The following is a 17,030-nucleotide window of genomic DNA, read 5'->3' on the forward strand; positions in this document are numbered from 1 at the left end:
GAGCCAAGCAAGAAGCAGGTCTTACCTGCTGCCACATCTGGAACACATCTGGCTCCCGTCAGCAAAACTCCACAAGAACCAGCCACCACTGGGACCTGTCCCCTCCCTGCCTCCCTAGCTCTCTAGCCTAGTCCAGGAAGAAACATGGGAGCAGAAAGGGTTTCCTCTTTTGGCTTGGTCTGGTGGAAAGAAGACACTGAAGAATGAGAGTAGACAGCTGGACAGATTTATTAAGAACTGAAGTGATTTATCCCCTTAAATGTGCTCCACTGCCTGCCCCCGGTGCCAGCAGGGAGGGGGGCCATGGTACCAGACCAGGACCTGCTTCTTGGGCTCAGATTGTCACCGTCCAGGGAGCCGGGTCTCCCCTGGGGATTGTATCTGCCACAGGCCCTCCTGGGGCAGAGCCAGTCAGTATGTGCAGTGTCAGCCCAGGACAACTACAGCATCCATGTGCCTGAGTGCACCAGTCCAATATCCTCACGCACACATTCACCCACACCTTGCTTTCCCTGCAGGACAGGTCCCTACCTTACCCAGCCAAAAGACTGCAGGAAAGAGGTCTCCTGTGCCCCTGGACAAGGTACCAGCTGCAGTTTGGGATGGCTGGGGAACCTGCAGGCCATCAGAGCCCTGAGCGATGGGGAAGGGGAGGCACAGGCTCCAGCAGCAACTCAACACACCGCACTCCGAGGAGACATCTCCCTCACCTCTGGTCCCACCTTGTGCTCAGCACCAGCGGCTGGAAGGCCCCTGAGGTCAAGGGCATGTAGTGGAGGTAGGGAAGGGAAACAGCAATGTGAGTACTAGCACAGTGTGGGAGGGGAGGGTCTCTGCCTGCCATCTGCAGCCCCACCAGCCCGCGGTGCACCCAGCGCCCTGCCCAGTGCCATGAGGCTCAAGGGTGGGTGTGGCGCGGGGGGAGCTGTGCGAGCGCTGGCGCCTGGCCAGCCCGGCGCTCCAGGGCCAGCTGCATGCTCCAGATGCTGAGGGGCCGCATGTAGGCCAGTGAGCGGTACACCTTCTTCTCGCGATAGGCTTCTGGTGTCTGGAAAGCCATGCCCAGCCGTTCCCAAACTGTCCGGTAGCAGCCCTCCGCAGTACGGAAGCCTTCCTCCACCATGCCCTGCAGGAGAGGGAACGGGACCATCAGCACACCCACGGATGCAAGGTTGCGCGGCAGCACGTGCTGGGGAGTGCGGCAGTAGCATCCCTACTCACCTCCTGGATCATGGTGGCAGCCAGGGAGTAGACCACACCAATCCACACCTCGTTGGACTGGACGCTGGAGGTGTCGGGCACGCCGTCAGGTCTCATGCCGTTCACTGCCCCCATGGTGCCGCCCGCAAAGCCCAGCACGTTGTTCTCAAAGATGGTCTTGAGCGCGCTCAGAATGTGACTCTTGGGGAAAACCTGGGCGGACAGAGATGGGCTTGGTGCTCGTGTACCCCTCAGGCTGGGTCTGGAGCGGGATTAAATTTTCCATGAGGAAAAGTGCAATACTGCTCACTGGGTCAATAATAACAAATTTCCACCTCAGAAAAATAACAGGATGAAGTGAAATGTCTCTTCCCCCAAAAGGATAAAAAGCCCCCAAAGTACTTAACAGAGAGGTGCTGAACCACATTCCACATTCCTCAAGAGGATGCTGACAGCTCATCCAACTAGTCGATCTCCAAAAACACCTTCTCACCCACAGTCACTGGCCAAGTCCCTTCCCCATCGCTTGGGGATTTGCTTTGGGGGCCTGGCCAACCACATCATCCTCATCTGCTTTACAATTGTCAGAGAGACAAGAGCCAGGAGGCTCATCAGCACAGCCCAGGGACATGCCAGGTACTTAATTCTCAGTCTGGGTATGCCAGAGCCAGGGGAAACTGAGGCTGGGATTGCTGGGCAGTCCAAGCAGAGAGCTTTGGCGGACTCAAAGCAAAAGCAGCAAATCCTTCCGCTCTTCTTGGCTCAAGCCAAGCATCCCTGCAGATGTTCTTCCCCTGTGTGGCTCTGCAGATGAGCCCAGGGGATGCTGTGGGAATCAGTGAAGGGGTGGTGTGCCCTTCTCTGTCAGAAGCTTTTGGGCACGCTTTCTTCAGGACTGGATCCCAGGCTGCTCACTGCTGACTTGTGCATGCAGCGAGGCCACGTTAATGAGGTTACGGACAGGAGTGATGCCAGCCAGGCAACGGATCAAAATACATGGAAAACTCCATGAAATGTCATAGTAACAGAGGACAGGAATTCACCAGTCCCACATCCAGCCAGCTCAGAGCTCTCCAGAGAGCAGGGAGAAGTGCCACCTTCAGCAGGGGGAGTCTGAGGCTGGGGAAAAGCAGGCCAGACTCTGGACACCTGCTGTTTCCTCCCCAAAAGAGTATTACTGCAGGAGGGCTGGCCCAGATCCTGCCTGGAGCCACAGGCACAGCCCCGACCCCACTCTGGGTTAAACACAACAGGGATGACCAGGTAAAGTCACCCGAAGCTCCTCTCTGATTTGCCAACAGACAGTGAAGTGGTTTGTGACCCTCCCACAGATAAAGTCCACTCCTCCCTCCACTCACGAGAGCCCTGTGCCTGCCCACGTCCACCAGAAAGCTTTGCTGTGACAACAGCCCACAGAGTACAGATAACCCAATGGTTCCTCCACTGCCCCTTCCCTCTTTAAGGTATTGCAACATCAGCAGCCGCTCTGACCATCCCACCAGATATGAGGAGTCTGCAGCCAATTCTTTTGTTGCAACTGAAGAGACACAGACTTTAAGACTTGGAATAAGTCATAGCTCCCTCCAGTATTAATTTTGGAGTTTTTAGGGCAGCAAATAACGTGGGAAGCTTCATACACTTTTTTCTACTGTTTTTAAAAAAATAGCACCTTGCCCACAGCAAACCCCACTGGAGCTAAAGCTATCTGCAGTTACACATCTCTACTGCATGGCTGCTCTGTGGGAGGGTTTTGGTTTAGGATGGGTTCCATTGTATCCATACAACAGCCTCCACTAGGGTGCGCAGAGTGAGAGAGCAGGCAGCTCCCCCCACACCAGCCCTAAAGAGTAACCCCCAATACATACGAGCCCTGCTGCTGCTTCCCTCCTGCCACAGATCCCATCTCACCCCAACCACACCAGGCAGCCCTTTCTCTTACCTCAAACTCCCCTTGGTCCAGACCACAAGCTCCGAGAAACCACTGCCCAGCACACTGGTCTGACATGATGCTGCTGGATGTGCCACTTCCACTGCTATCATAGTTGTAGTATTTTCCTGGAAAAAGCAAGAAGCGGTTTAAAATCAGTAGATTAGGATACTGGCTCATGTCAGTTGTCCCTGCGCACCTTCCTGTGTGGCAGGGGCACAGCTGCTTTTTCCACAAGACTCTTCTTCCTTTCCTACACCTGTTCCCTCCTAGACACCTGCTTCTTCCCCTCCATTTAGAGTGGCAGCGTCTCCCTTCCTTCTCCCCAGCTTGCAGGGAGAGTATCACCCCTTCCTTCCCCCATTCCCCACAAGGCTCCATGATCCAAGGAGGAGCCACTCCCTTCCAAGGGACACACGGCCAGCTGAGTGTGGCTCACTACTGCTGAGCACCCACCATTCCAGAGCATCCTCTCAAACGCCTCCTTGCCCTTGCTCAGGATGTCCAGGTATTTCTGCCGGATCTCAGTATCCCCTAGCACTTCTGCCATCTTGCACATCATGCAGACGGCAGCCAGCCACAGTCCACCGCAGTAGGCACTGCCAGAGCCAAACAAGAGAACCATCAGGAATGTGGGACACCTCAAGAGCTCTATGACAAATGGGATACAAGGGCCCAGCTCTCAGCTATGTTCATACCCCACAGCGCCCATCTCCAACCCCCACCTGTCTCTGTTGCTCACCTGGCTCCATGCACCACCCATGCGTCATACGTCTGGTCAGCAAAGCCACCGTTTTCAATGAGCCCATCATTATCTGTGTCAAACTTCAGCTCCGACTCCATCACAGCCTGTGGGAGAGGCAGGAGATGGTCACGCAGTCCTCACATCCTGGAAGCTCCTCACACTCTGCTCTGGAGCATCCATCCTCTCAGGAAGCTGCTTGGCTCCTGAGGGAAGTGGGAAAGGGTGATGCTCCATGGTCTGATCTCCCAGTACCTGGCACACTGGCCACATGTCCTGCAGGTACAGGGAGTCACGTGTCAGGTAGTAGTCACGGTACACCTGCAGCACAAACTTCAGGTTGAGGTCCTTCCAGTCAGCAGTGTCGTGCATCAGGTAGGCATTGACACGCTGCCATGGCTCATCACCTACACCAGGACAGAGCAGATGCAGCAGCGCAGCAAGCAACAAACATCCCTCCTCCTACACAGGAGCAAGGACCCAAGGATGCTGTGATCAAACAGCACTGAAATAATGTGTTGTACCCTGTGCCATCTCTAGTGAGAACAGCCTTCCTGCTACTTCCCTTCGTCTCCCTTGTCAAAGCTCCATGCAGCACGGTCTTCATCACCACCCCACACCATCCAGCTTTCCATTCCCAGAAAATATAGAATCACAGAATCATTGAAGTTGGAAAAGACCTCTCAGCACTGCTAAGTCCACCACTGAACCACCTCCCTAAGTGCCACATCTACACTTCTTTGAAATACACCAGGGATGGTGGCACCACCACTTCCCAGGCAGCCAGTTCCAAAGCTTGACAATAACAGACAGGGTATTTCATACACAATACTAATTTCCCACAGTTTGGCATCCCCTCTGCTCCTCCACAGGCCCAAGAGACCCCTCACCTGGGTCCCCGATATCATGTGGCACCACATTCTTCATCTTCACCTGGGCTGTCTGACCACACATCAGGTACTGCCGGGGCTGGACATCCTCGTTCACCACAGTGACGGCTGCAGAGGACAAAACAGGACATGTAAGAAGGGCAGCAGAAACTGCTGCAGGAGAAAGTCCAAGCATAAACACAGGCAGAACCACCAATACCAGCACACTAAGCAGTCCTTTGGAGCTCAAAGATCACAGCTGTCTACAAAGGGCTAGAGGACAGGCTGCTCTCCATCCCCCACTCAGCAGGGGACTTGCAACTGTCACTACCCCCTTAAAGGAGGGCTAGGAAGGGAATCCAATGGGCTCAGTCCTACCAGAGCCCAGCAAAGGGCCGCTCCACACCCCTACCAACACCATCACCAAGCAGCCATCAAACCCAGCCAGAGCACTGGGAGTCTACCAACAGCTCCATGTGTCTGCTCTGAAAGGGGCAAGGACAGAGATGGGAAGACATGGGGCTCTCCCAGGGCAAGCAGAGCCAGCTGTGCACCCTGAGCATGGCAAGAAGACACCTCCAGTGCTGGGCACAGAGGTGCTGAGGCAGCAACATGCCAGGGCTGCAAGTCCTGGGCACAGCAGAGCAGCTGGAGGGGGATGCTGGCTCCACAGCACACATCCCTACAGCCGCAGCTGTCTCAAAGCCTCCGTCTCTTCCCAAGGTGAAGCCCTGAGCAGGCACCAAAGCAGAACCCTCTGGGGACACTCACCAATGTCATACTGCAGGCTGATCTGCAAGCTTGGGCCACAGCATGATGAGAGCAAAGGAGGCGTAGAAATGGACATCGTACGTGTTGTACATCCGGTACTCCTGGCCTGGCAGGATGGGGCAGATGGTGAGGGCAAGGAGACTGCCATGGGGATGGGAAAAGGGGGAAAGGTCCTCCCTCCACGTGGCCCAGGACAGGGGGAACCTTCCCAGCACAGGCAGGGGCTCCCCTTCCAAGAGGGTTTCATTCTCTACATAGAGCACCAAGGATCTGGGGAACACTTCATGCCAAATCCTTCAGGGCTACAAGGGGTTTTCCTGGGAATAGCACTGCTCCCTACAACTGGAGTGTGAAAAACATCCCCACACTAGGCTAAAAACTCGGGCAACAGTAATGGGAGGGGTTGAGTTGGGAGAGTCCCTCACATCCTTGCGAGTTACCTTCCAAATAAGCAAACCTTCCGTACTCCCGCAGGACAGGGAGGAGGTGGGAGAATCCTGCCCCCCGCCTGGCCCCTGCAGGTCCTCGGCACAGCAATCAGGGGGCACCTCCATCCAGATGGTCCCCCCATCCGTCATGAAGTAGAGCTCATTGAAGAGGGCCGACTTGTACCAGGAAGGCAGCTGGCTGCGGGAAAGAGGGAAGCTCACCCTCAGAGGCTGAGCTGGTGATGTTCCTGCAGCAGCCAACCCCAGGAAGCCACTGGGAAGGTGCTCACATCTGCCCTACCTGTTCTCCAGGATGGGATTCTGCCATGCTTCGATCTTCCTCTCCCACTCCTTGTAGTGTGTCAGGGCATAATGGGACAGGGAAGGACCGGCATTGCCTTCGCTGCCAAAAAACCGGGTGTACCGCCTGCCAAGTGAGGGTTTGGTGAGGATCCCATGGGCTCCACCTGGGAAACCCACACGGACACCACAGAGGCGTACTGGACTACAGTGAACAGCAGATCTCGGCTGCTACTGCAGGGGCATTGAGGAGCAGGGGCTGGACAAAGGGTCCCCTCCCTGAGCTGGCAGGGCCACAGGCACGAGCAGTGGGTGCCAAAAGGTCCCCACATGGTACACAAGTCTGGAAGTAGGGAAAAGGGGGCTTTGGGGGCATGAGACAAACACCACTGGAGACAGCCCACCCACCTGAGGTGCAGCTTCTCCTTGGAGCCAAAGTGAACACAGGGCATGTCCCAAGCCAGCGCCAGCTCCAATGTCTTGTGCCCATGGGCAGGCACCCTGCAGCTGGCACACACTGCTGCTGCTGTCACCTCCCCCTTCTCTGTTGGCCTGCTTTTACCTCTCAGGAAAAATTAAGATATTCTTAAGCAACCAAGGAAGACAAAGGGAAGGTAACTGAAGTTCACACACACCTTGAGGGAGATAAGAGTGGGCACACCAAAGTCCCTTTACAGCCTGGAAGGTACAGCCGAGGGCTTTAAGGGACGATGTTGCCTCAGAAAAAAAATACCTGCCATGGGAGTAGTGGTTAAAAGGATTCAGTCATCCAAGAACAGGAACAAATCAGGCAGGAAAAGCCACCAGGCATGAATGGAAGCTACAGAGTATCCCATGACTGTATCTGCATTGCACTCAGAGACACTGTGACTTTCTAGGGACAGTCATTGTTTGCAGCTTTTTGCAGGGTGCTTGTGTCACGATGGTATTTAAGAAAAGCCCTGAGGTGGCTGGATAATTATATGCTGGTTCTGACATGTGTAAAAGGTAAACTCATTAGAGCAACCTAAGCACAGATCCTGACTATAATAATGTCCGGCATGCATGAAGGAAAACCACATCCCAATAGCCTGAAGAGCTCTGATTGCATCTAGGCAGGAAGCTTATTTTTCTGGAAAAAAAATTACATAGTAAACATTTCATTTACACAAATTAAGCCTCAAGAAATCTTGCAAAGACCCAGCATCACTAGTTTGTCAGCATCATCCTTGTTTAAAAACTGAGAGACATTAGGGAAATAGTCACCTTCAATGGCAATAGGAGGTGAGCAAAGGCTGGAGATGCCACCTGCTTCAAGGCTCCTCCCAAGGGAGTGAGCAGAGACCTGAGCATGGATGCAGAATCATCAAAGGAACACCAGAGACATTGAGAGAACTGTTACAGTTGGAAGAGGACAGCAAGTGATGGCAGCACTAAACCTCCTCAAGCACTGTTAAATGCTGGCCGGGAACAAATCTGACAGGACACAGCTCATATATCTGGACAGAGGAACTGAGAGAATGTGGCTGGGCAGCACAATGGCTCCCTAGCAGAAGTACGCAACCACACAGAGACTAATGAGATACTAGCACATGTAAAACAATAGCCAGGAAAAGTCTGGACACGGTACGAACAGCTTTTGAAGAACCAGCAGGAAGGATAAGGAAAGGGCAGTTTGCATACAGCCAAAATTTGGGAACAAGCCACAGCATCTCGGAGAGATTTTTAACAGCCACAGAGGCTGGAGGAAAGAACTCTGCCCTGCCTTGGGTGCCCAGAACCCACACAGCCGCCCATTCCTCCTGCTCCTCCTCCACCCGTCCCACGGAGGATGGAGGGACTCACCGGTGGGTGAATCCAGCCTGCCATCCCGCAGGAGGTCCTGCCACACCTCTCTACCCAATCCCGTGGGGTTGAATGCCGTGACATGAGTGACTCCTGTGCCAGCCTGGGGAAGGGAAGAGCATCATCAGGGGCTGCTGCCTAGGAGAAAATTAATGCTCCCCACCACCTGCCACCAGGACATCACACCCACTTCCCACGTGCTGCCCGGCAACTCTAACTCCAATCTTGTTGCTCTCCTGACACCATCCGCAGAGAGGGTGCCCTCAGGGAGGTCATGTCCCCACTCCTGGCATCAGGCAAGCGCTGAGAACCGCTGCCAACCCCAAGCCATTGCACACCCATCCTTTAGCCGCTGCCTGCAAGCAACTCCCCCACATCCAGCAGGGCTGCACAACCTCCCCAGCAGGAGCCACAGCAGCAGGGACAGCCCTTTACCTTCTCCCGGGCAGAGATGGCCAGGATGAAGGGGTTCACGGCCGGGCAGTGGTGCAGCAGGACTCCAGCAACCCGCTCGCCATCCTTCTGGAAGGTGAAGGGCTCGTTCCAGTGCCCACCGCTCCCGTCCTCCTTCGCTCCCGTGCCGTTCTGCAGGCTGAACGTGATGGACACCTGCACGTCCTCATCCCTCCTGTTCTCCACCTCCCAGATGAACACTCCCACTGGCAAGCTGGAGTCCTGGCAGAGACACAGAATGCTGTCTACAGGGCTGCTGCTCCACAGGCAGCTGCCGCAGCATCGTATCCCCCGCTGCTGGGGACGCCACGCAGGATGCAGCGGGAGAAAGAGCACCGGGACTAATAACTTGGTCTTGGAGTCTGCTGCCAAGCTGAGGAGCAGCAGCAGGAGCAGAGGAATTTGGGACGCAGGCGAGACAAAATTGAAAAGAGAAGCCCTGGGCCGGCAAACGCCACATCGGGCAGCAGAGAGGCGGAAAGCGGCATTTAGGGCTCAGCTAGGTGTCTCATCACTCATCGGCTCGGCAGGTTGATACAGGCTCACGTGCTGCGCTGGGGTAAGAGGAAGGTCAGACGTGTCAGCAGCACAGCTGCCGCCCTTGCCCGGGGCTGGCACCAGCACGGGCAGCGCTGAGCCATCCCTTGCCGCAATCCCGAGCTCCCGCAGGGCCGCGGGGCTTCCCCCGCCTGGGACCGCTGCTGAGGGCACGCACGGGGAAAGGCGGGGAAACCCGGCTAGCGAGAGCTCTGCCCTCGCCGCCCTCAGCCGTCGCTGCCTTACCTTATAGTCACGGGGGATGACAGGAGAGACCTGGCGGCAAGTGAGCACCACGCTCTGCCCCGGCAGCTCGTAGACCAGCCAGGCACGGGGGTACAGGGCGTGGTAAAAGGCGTAGCGGCCGCAGTAGCCCCAGTTCCAGCCCTGCAGGCTGCTGGGTCTCTCCACGGACAGGACCTGCTGGTAAATCGTCTGCCCCTTGCACCGCAGGCACACCGTGAACTGTGGAGGAGAGGAGCACGTGCAGGGGATGAAACGAGCCCTGTGGCAGATGTCCTGACCGCCCAGGCTGCTGCAGCGACACTCACCCCCCTCGAAGACCCTACCTGATTGGCGATGACTGTTTCGTAGTGGTAAAGGCCAGGGTTCAGCTGCCAGCGGCAGAACTCTCCCCGCCAGCCACGGGTGATGGTGCCTCTCCCGATCCCGCCCAGCGGACACCCTGGCAAAGACACCAATAGTTAGTGCCCCCATTCCTCCCCCTGGTGGCACCTCGCTCAAGAACTCTCCCCACGCGTCTCTGCAGGGGAGAGCCACTGGCATCACCCACATTACAAAAGCTCCTTGACTCACTCGTTCCATTCGTGATAACACCATGTGAATCCCTGCCCACCCCAGTGCCCAAAGTGGAGGCTGACCATAGATCTGCTGCAGAGGAACAGCACACAAGAGGTCAATGAAGGCAGATTTCTTCTCTATGAGGGTCTTCTTGAACCACCATCTGAAGTATCTACACAGGAAAGAGAAGTATTGAAGAAGTCAGGATCAGGCAACACCATCCCTTCAGTGTCACCGGGCAGGACGAGCACAGGTTGAGGTTTCCCTCCTTGTAGAGATGTACAACAAGATGCACAAGACCCAGCTGTGTCCTCATGTCCATGACACAAGGGGTGATAAGGCTCTATGACCCATCTGGAGCATGCATTGGTCAGCAAGCACAAGCAAGCAGAGTTCAGGCAGCTCAGGACTGACTGCAAGGTTAATTCAAGAGCAGGACTCCCAGCTCAGGTAGCACAAGAAGTTTTTCCAGATGTTCATAGACCAGTGGGAATGCACACAAGGACCACCTCCATGCCTAGTACACAATGTCCTGCTAAGGAAGGCCTGCAAGCAGAGGTGCAAACCCAGAGGAGACACACTGCCTTGCTCTTCTACCTCCATGTCCCCACTGTCATACACTACCACATCCCTGTGACACATCATCAGAGGCAGAGGGCACAGGGCAGCCTTGCTCTGGAAGTGGTGATGGTTACTGTCTGCAGCCGGATCCTGGGGATTTGCCTCTGCCCACACACCAGCTGCGCAGACCGGCACTGCCCATCTGATAATTTCTCACCCAAAGGTCTGGGAATCAAGACACCCAAACAGGGGCACACCTGCAGCTGGGTGTGCCAGCACCACTCCAGGCAAGAGGAGCAGGGCTGGGCTCCAAGTCAGTGCTTGTAAAGTACTGGCTTTGGCTAATTAACTGCCCCAAGTTAAGCCTTCTATACAGAGACAATTAGCACACGGAAATCAGCTACCAGACCAGACACTGCTGAACCTTGCCCAGTAATCAGGCAAGACCCAGCTGGCAGTTCTGTGGCCCTGGGCGCCATGTGGGCAGTGGGGGCACAGGAACCCCACGGTGGGCAATGTCTCTAAGCTACCTACAGACACCCATGCCATACTGTCGAGCAGAAAACCACCCCAACCAGGAGCACACAGCCTATCCTGCTCTCGGTTTCACAGCATGCAGAGTGCAGGCAATGATGGGCAATGAACAATAATCCCCTGGGACATGTATACCCAGGTGCAAGGGGGAGACGCTCTTCCATGACACCTCTACTACTATGCTTCCAAACAGAAACAACTCACACTTGACTTTTTGGCTGCTCACTGGGCATTCACCTTTATTCAGCACCATCTAAGGTCCTCAAATCCCTCTCAGGGTGAGATTTTCTGGGTTGCATCCTCACAGGACCTAACTGCAGCCTGCTCTCCACTCCTACAGACCCAGCTTTGTGTTTCACTGTCTATGGATATTTTGCTCACAGAAGTTCAGGGCATGATGAGAACCAGCCTGTCCTGTGTGACTGCCCTGAACCAGGGCCTGCCATTATCTTCCAGCTATATCTGCTGCAGCTGCTCTTCTCCAGCTAAGATAGCCCCGGCTTTACTCTGCCAAGGCAAGGTTTTGGCAGTGCTCTCTCTCAACGAAATAATGATTATTCTTTTTCAACGCAGCATCAGGGAACCAACTCAGCTGCTTTCCCAGCAGGCTTCTGGCAACAGGAAATAAGGTGCCCAGGCAGAGTGGCTGCAGCACAGCCTAGTGGGGCATCCCAACTCCTTGGAGAGGAGGCGGGAGATGGATTTCAGGAAGCAGTTTTTACAGAACACAGTATTAAAAGTTTGGGATTTTCTGCCAAAGTCATTTTAACATCTCAATAGCCAACTCTTCTGCCAGTTTCCCCCAAAATCGTGCAGGCCAAGAAGAGAAACCCGGGTGCTCAATTGCTGGCTATTAACAGCACTGCCAGGGCTGAAGGATAACCAGGAGAGAGATTTTGTGTTCTGAGCACCAAAAGTCCTGCCAGGGCTGGAGGGCATTTCTTCCCCTTCAAATTGGCAGTGGAATTAAAACCTGTCTGAACATCACCCAGCTGATCTGGATTCATGCTGTGACCCCTCTCAAGACACACGAGCCACCTCTGCAGAAAGCTACCTGCACCTCTTCTCCTGCCTCACCAGCCCCAGCTGAGTCCTCTGCACAACCCGTTCTTTCCAGATATGCATGTGCTCCACAGTTACCCCAATGAGCCCTGATTAACAAAAAAACCTGCCCCAGAACTGTTAACACCCCCAGCCAATATCTGCATCTAGGGCTGGCGAGGGCACCTATCATCATGTTTAATTCAACGCAAAGCCAACCCAGGATGTGGTGGCTCCTCTGCTGGCCCTGGACCTCCTGAGCCAAAGACGTGCAGTGACCCCAAGGCACTCCCAGTGGCAACTGGGACCAGGTGACCTTGCACTTGATGCACCAAGCCATGCCAAGGTGGCATAGGGGCCACTCACCATGGGTCATTCAGGAAAGGGCAGGCCAATCTGCAGGGCTTCACCTACCCCTGCACCACGACACAGAACTGAGCTCCAGGCTCCTCTTGCAGCACCAGCACCCAGGTTTCCAGGAGCTGGCTGCCCCAACCAGGCAGATGCTGAGGCGCCCACCAATGCCTGGAGCACGCCGTCTCCCGTGTATTCTTGCATTCCAGAATGGGCTGCCCTTCCAGCCAACAATGTTGGCCTTGGGTTTTAAATCAAACCCACAGAGGTATTTTCAAACCCACACAGGTATTTCTCATCACCCTAGCACTTTGTCTTTTCTGCTCTTGAAGCTGGAATCTCCTTGCAAGGAAGCTCTTGCCATTGCAAAAGTATTTTGAGATAACAACCAAATTACCTCCTAAACTTGAAGAAGAGACAGTAGTTCAACTTCAAGCTTCTCTTTCAAAGACCTTTCCCCAGGACTGATGCAAGGCACTTCCAGACTTCAGTGAGAACAAGGCCGTGATCGCTTCTCCTCCCTGCTCACCCCACCAGAACTTCATGCTTTCCCACATACTCAGCTCATCCCAACTTGCCACAGCAGCTTTTCCAGCAGCCTTTATTTATCTCCGGTGCATGACCCACGCTCACCCTTCCCCGATGCCCAGGCTCGCACTGGGGTGTCTCATGTCAGACCAGCATGCCATGCACCCCGAAGCAACCCATAATCTGCCCTTTCATCCAGCTTTGCAGGAACCAGCTTGGCAAGCGGCTGCCTCCAAGGACACCAGCAGAAAATGGAGGCAGGAGACATAAATCCAACACAAGGAAATAAGCAATGCCGTCGCTGGTCCCAGCGTTCAGCCTGACGGGTCCACAAACACTTGCCAGCACACGGACTCCAGCGTTAAAGGTTAAAAACCACTCTTGCTTTCCACGCGTGCTCTCCGTCGTTACTTCCAGATCACCCCAACGCAAAGCCGGGAAAGGTGCCCCGTTCCCACACCTGCCACAGCACACAGCGTTCCAAACCCCTCCCAGCTGGCCTCAGCTTAACCTCCAGCTGCCAGCACTGGGGACGATGCCGGGAAGGATTCGGCAGCGACGAACCCGAGGGGCGGGAGACGCAGGTCCCCATCGCCAAGCGATGCCCCCAGTCCTCCCAGCTGCCCCGTTTTGAGGAGCCCAAGCGCCGGGAGCTGCCCCTTTAGCACCAACTGCTCTCGTTGCCGGCGCCAGAAAGGCTGGCGACTGCCGGCGGCTCCGGGCGGCAGGAGGGCGGCTCCCGCCAGCCTGGGGCCTTCCGTGATCCACCGGACTCTGCCCTCCGTACGCCGGGACACCGCCGGTGCCTCTCCGGGGCGAGGCCCCCGCGGCACCGAGCGGCTCCAGCGCAAAGCTGTGTGCCCCGCGGGACGCCTTCCCTCGTCCCGGTGCGCTCCCGGCCCCCTCCATCCCCTGCCGTACCGCAAGGCGAGGCCGATGTGCCGCAGGACATCGCGGAGCGGCACGTCCCCGGCGCCGTAGGGCTGCCGCAGCTCCTCGAAGCTGTGTGCCAGGCAGATGCGCCAGCAGGGAAATGCTGTGTGGCAGAGGTGTTGTCAAAGCAACCCTTTGTTCTGCCTCACCCACACCTTGTTTTGGGAGGTGTACTGCTGTCTGCAGACACCATCCAGACTGGGGAGTGACCAGGGAAGGAGAGACACGAGACAGCAGAGAGAACAGAGGGATCAGGATGGGCATTGAGACCTGCCTGAGCTCCCCTCTCCATCCCACCACCCCATCCAACAACAGCCATCATGCAACTACAGACCTGAGAACTTCTTCCAGTTGACAGTGAAGCCGAAGGTGCACTGTCCATTCTCATCCAGGTGCTGGGAGCCAATCAGTGGGGCTGGCTGGATGGGTTTCTTGGTGCTTGACACGGCGGTGTAGTACTCGCCAAAGAAGGTTCCATCATTGTCTACCTTGAACACTTGCATCTTGGAGCCCAGATCGTTCTTCCACAAGCCAGTCAGGTTGCATGGCTGCAGATAAGCAGCCGTGTCCCTGGGGGCTGCCTGTACACAGCCCATACAGGCTGAGCCCCCTGCCCACAACCCCAACACCCACGGGGTGCTGGCACTCACCTTGATATCCTTTTCACCTTTCCCCCTGTAGCTCGGATACCACCTGCTTTTGTCTGCCTTTTCCTCTTTCTCTCTGGCCTTTTTCTCCCCAGGGTGCTCACTTCCCTGGCAGAGGAGCTTGGAAAAGAGCAAAAACACAGGTCAGGCTGTGGATGGTGTCACTGCAGAGTGTTTCTGGAGTCCTGAGAGTGCTCGAGCATTCCTTTTCAAAAGACATGATTCATAAAGTTGATGCCATCTCAGCTACATCAAGAGGGCCAAAAGCTAGGGTAAGCCAAGCAAAGGGGAGAGCTGAAGAGGAAAAGTGAAAGGTTGGAGCCCTGGATGGCAGGAACGTGGGTGGGACCCCTGCTGTAGCCCTGGCAGGTGAGCTGTGGGAATCCAGGGCACATCTGCCCGTGTTTGTGGGTACCTGTGCTTTGCTCAGCACACATGTAGCACGACAGGGAAGCTCACTGGGATGGCCATAGCCCTCAGGTCCACAGGGAACTCCGTCTCAGCCAGAGCCCTGCACATCACATCTGCAGTTCTAAGTGCTGCCTGTTCTCTCCCACACTGCACCGTCCGAGACAGGGGCAAGTCACCCACTGGGGTAGGGTCCCCATGCGACCTCTGCCCCAATTTCCTTCCAACCTCCCTTCCTGGGAGGGAACTGGGGCATTTTCACATGCATGGCCCCTGCACCAGAGAAGGAATCTCCATGCACATCCCTCCCGGGCACACGGACAACCCTGGAGCATCGCTTCCCTCACCTCCGTCGGCAGGAGGTCCCGTCTGGATACCCGCTGGAGCAAGGAGGGGATCCTCTTGTTTCCGAGTATTCCCCCCGCAGATAGGTCTTCCACGCGCGTCCCACCCCTAACAAGCGCTACAGCTCCCATATCAAGTTCCCCCCCTCCAGCGAGTCTGCCACTCGTATCGTCCCCCGAACACCGGGATCCCCAGGCGTGCTCCCATGCAGACTTCCCTGGAGCTGAGTTTCCCAGGCGTGTCTCCCCGCAGGAGCTCCCACCTGGAAACCTGCGGCTGCCGCGGCCACGGACACCCCCACAGGCAGGGCGAGAGCGGAGAGGACGCGGCGGCTCATCGGGATGCAGCTCGGGATGCAGCTCGGGGTGCAGCGGCGGCAACGAATCACGCCGTGACAGTGATTCACAGACTTTTATTCTTCGGCTCCGCCGCTGTTTCCGGGAAAGCCTCGGGAGGTATCTGAGGGAAGGACTGGTACTGGGACAAGGAAGCAAAAGGAGAGAGGGACGGGGACAGGTGTGGGAACAGGGACAGGAGTTAGAACAGCGATGGGGACAGGGCTGGGGATGTAGACAGGACGAGGCTGTACGATGTGGTGCGATGGGAACGGGAACTGGGGTGGGGGCAGGGCAAGGATGAGGGATGGGGGATTTGCACGTGCATGGGGACGGGAACAGGGACAGGGATGGGGGCAGGGCAGGGATGGCGGATTGGAGGCAGGGATGGGGGTAGGTATGGGGACTGGGACAGGATGGACACAGAGTTGGGATGGGCAAAACAATTGGGATGCAGGAGGGGTTGCGTGGGGCTGCCCACTGACATCACCCATCCTGGAGGTCTTTAGCCCCACGTCTGTTGGTGGAGGGCTAGGTCTACGTTTCCATCCTGCCCTGCAGGAGCTCCTGTGTCCCAAAGCACCCTCTGGTCACTGCAGGGCATGGACAGAAGGACAGAGAGTCATGAGGGCTGGGCAAGGTAAGTGTGCAGGTACAGCAGGTGATCTGCAGTGGGTCCAAGGAATTGGAAGATGAAGGAAGCAAACCCGCCCCAACAGCAATAGGAAAACCTCTAAGTACGGCATTGCAGGCTGGAGGTGAGCAGCCCAGGTTGCACATACGAGGCAAAAGGATAAAGCAAGTGAAAGGTTAGTAAAAGGGCAGGAACACATCAGGGCGAGGGACAGGATGTGGGATAGATAGGACAGACGATGAACAGACTGTGATGCAGAGAGGGTGGTGCCCCCAGTGCTGATTTCTTGTAAACTCTACAGTTTTACTTTCAGTTTCCTTATTAAGCAAGCACAATGCTTGGATCATTCTCTGTCCTGTTGACTGCCTTAGGAGAAACCAGAAACCCTAAGATTTGCAGCTGTGGGGGTAATGAAAGGACAGAAATTAAGTCTTGTGTCCTGGGCCAACATGGTTCTCAGTGACCTCGTGTGCCCCACTGTGCAGGGCTCCCAGCCTCACCCTCCACTTTAGCTGGGGTCCCAATGCATTAGCCTGACAGACCACTCAGACAAGTCTTTGGGTGCTTATGGTGCTGGTGGCAGCCACAGTGGGTGTTTTGGAAGAGGAAGCGGGAGAATGAGCCCAGCACGACCAGGGCAGTGCCAAGGATCAATGGGGATGAACTGAGGGCTCTGCACAGAATGCAGGCAGGAGGACGAGAGTGCGAGGATGAGGATGCAGGGTGACTTTTGACTAAAAAGCTGGAGCACCAGGCACATCAACCTGTTGTGCTCAGTCAGTACAAGCATACCCTGGAGCGTCTCAGATGTGTGTATGTGGGGTGCAGCCCCAGAGCCCAGGAGGGAATGAGGGGAAA

General features: G+C 55.8%; 1 protein-coding gene across 1 annotated transcript; it reads right to left on the reverse strand.

Moving 5' to 3' along the window:
• Positions 1–212: 212 nt before the first annotated feature.
• On the reverse strand, positions 213–15,540 carry LOC120765281 (non-lysosomal glucosylceramidase-like). The gene is given in 22 exon segments (XM_058424064.1): positions 213–1,126; positions 1,222–1,413; positions 3,140–3,255; positions 3,584–3,726; positions 3,870–3,976; positions 4,125–4,276; positions 4,760–4,867; positions 5,510–5,537; positions 5,539–5,615; positions 5,950–6,013; positions 6,016–6,136; positions 6,239–6,364; positions 6,646–6,799; positions 8,062–8,164; positions 8,497–8,736; positions 9,298–9,516; positions 9,621–9,736; positions 9,933–10,024; positions 13,792–13,906; positions 14,138–14,351; positions 14,454–14,570; positions 15,466–15,540. Coding segments are annotated over 22 exon segments (2,907 nt in total). The 3' UTR covers positions 213–898.
• Positions 15,541–17,030: the final 1,490 nt, after the last annotated feature.

This window comes from Hirundo rustica, chromosome Z (assembly GCF_015227805.2).
Source record: "Hirundo rustica isolate bHirRus1 chromosome Z, bHirRus1.pri.v3, whole genome shotgun sequence".
NCBI lineage: Eukaryota > Metazoa > Chordata > Aves > Passeriformes > Hirundinidae > Hirundo > Hirundo rustica.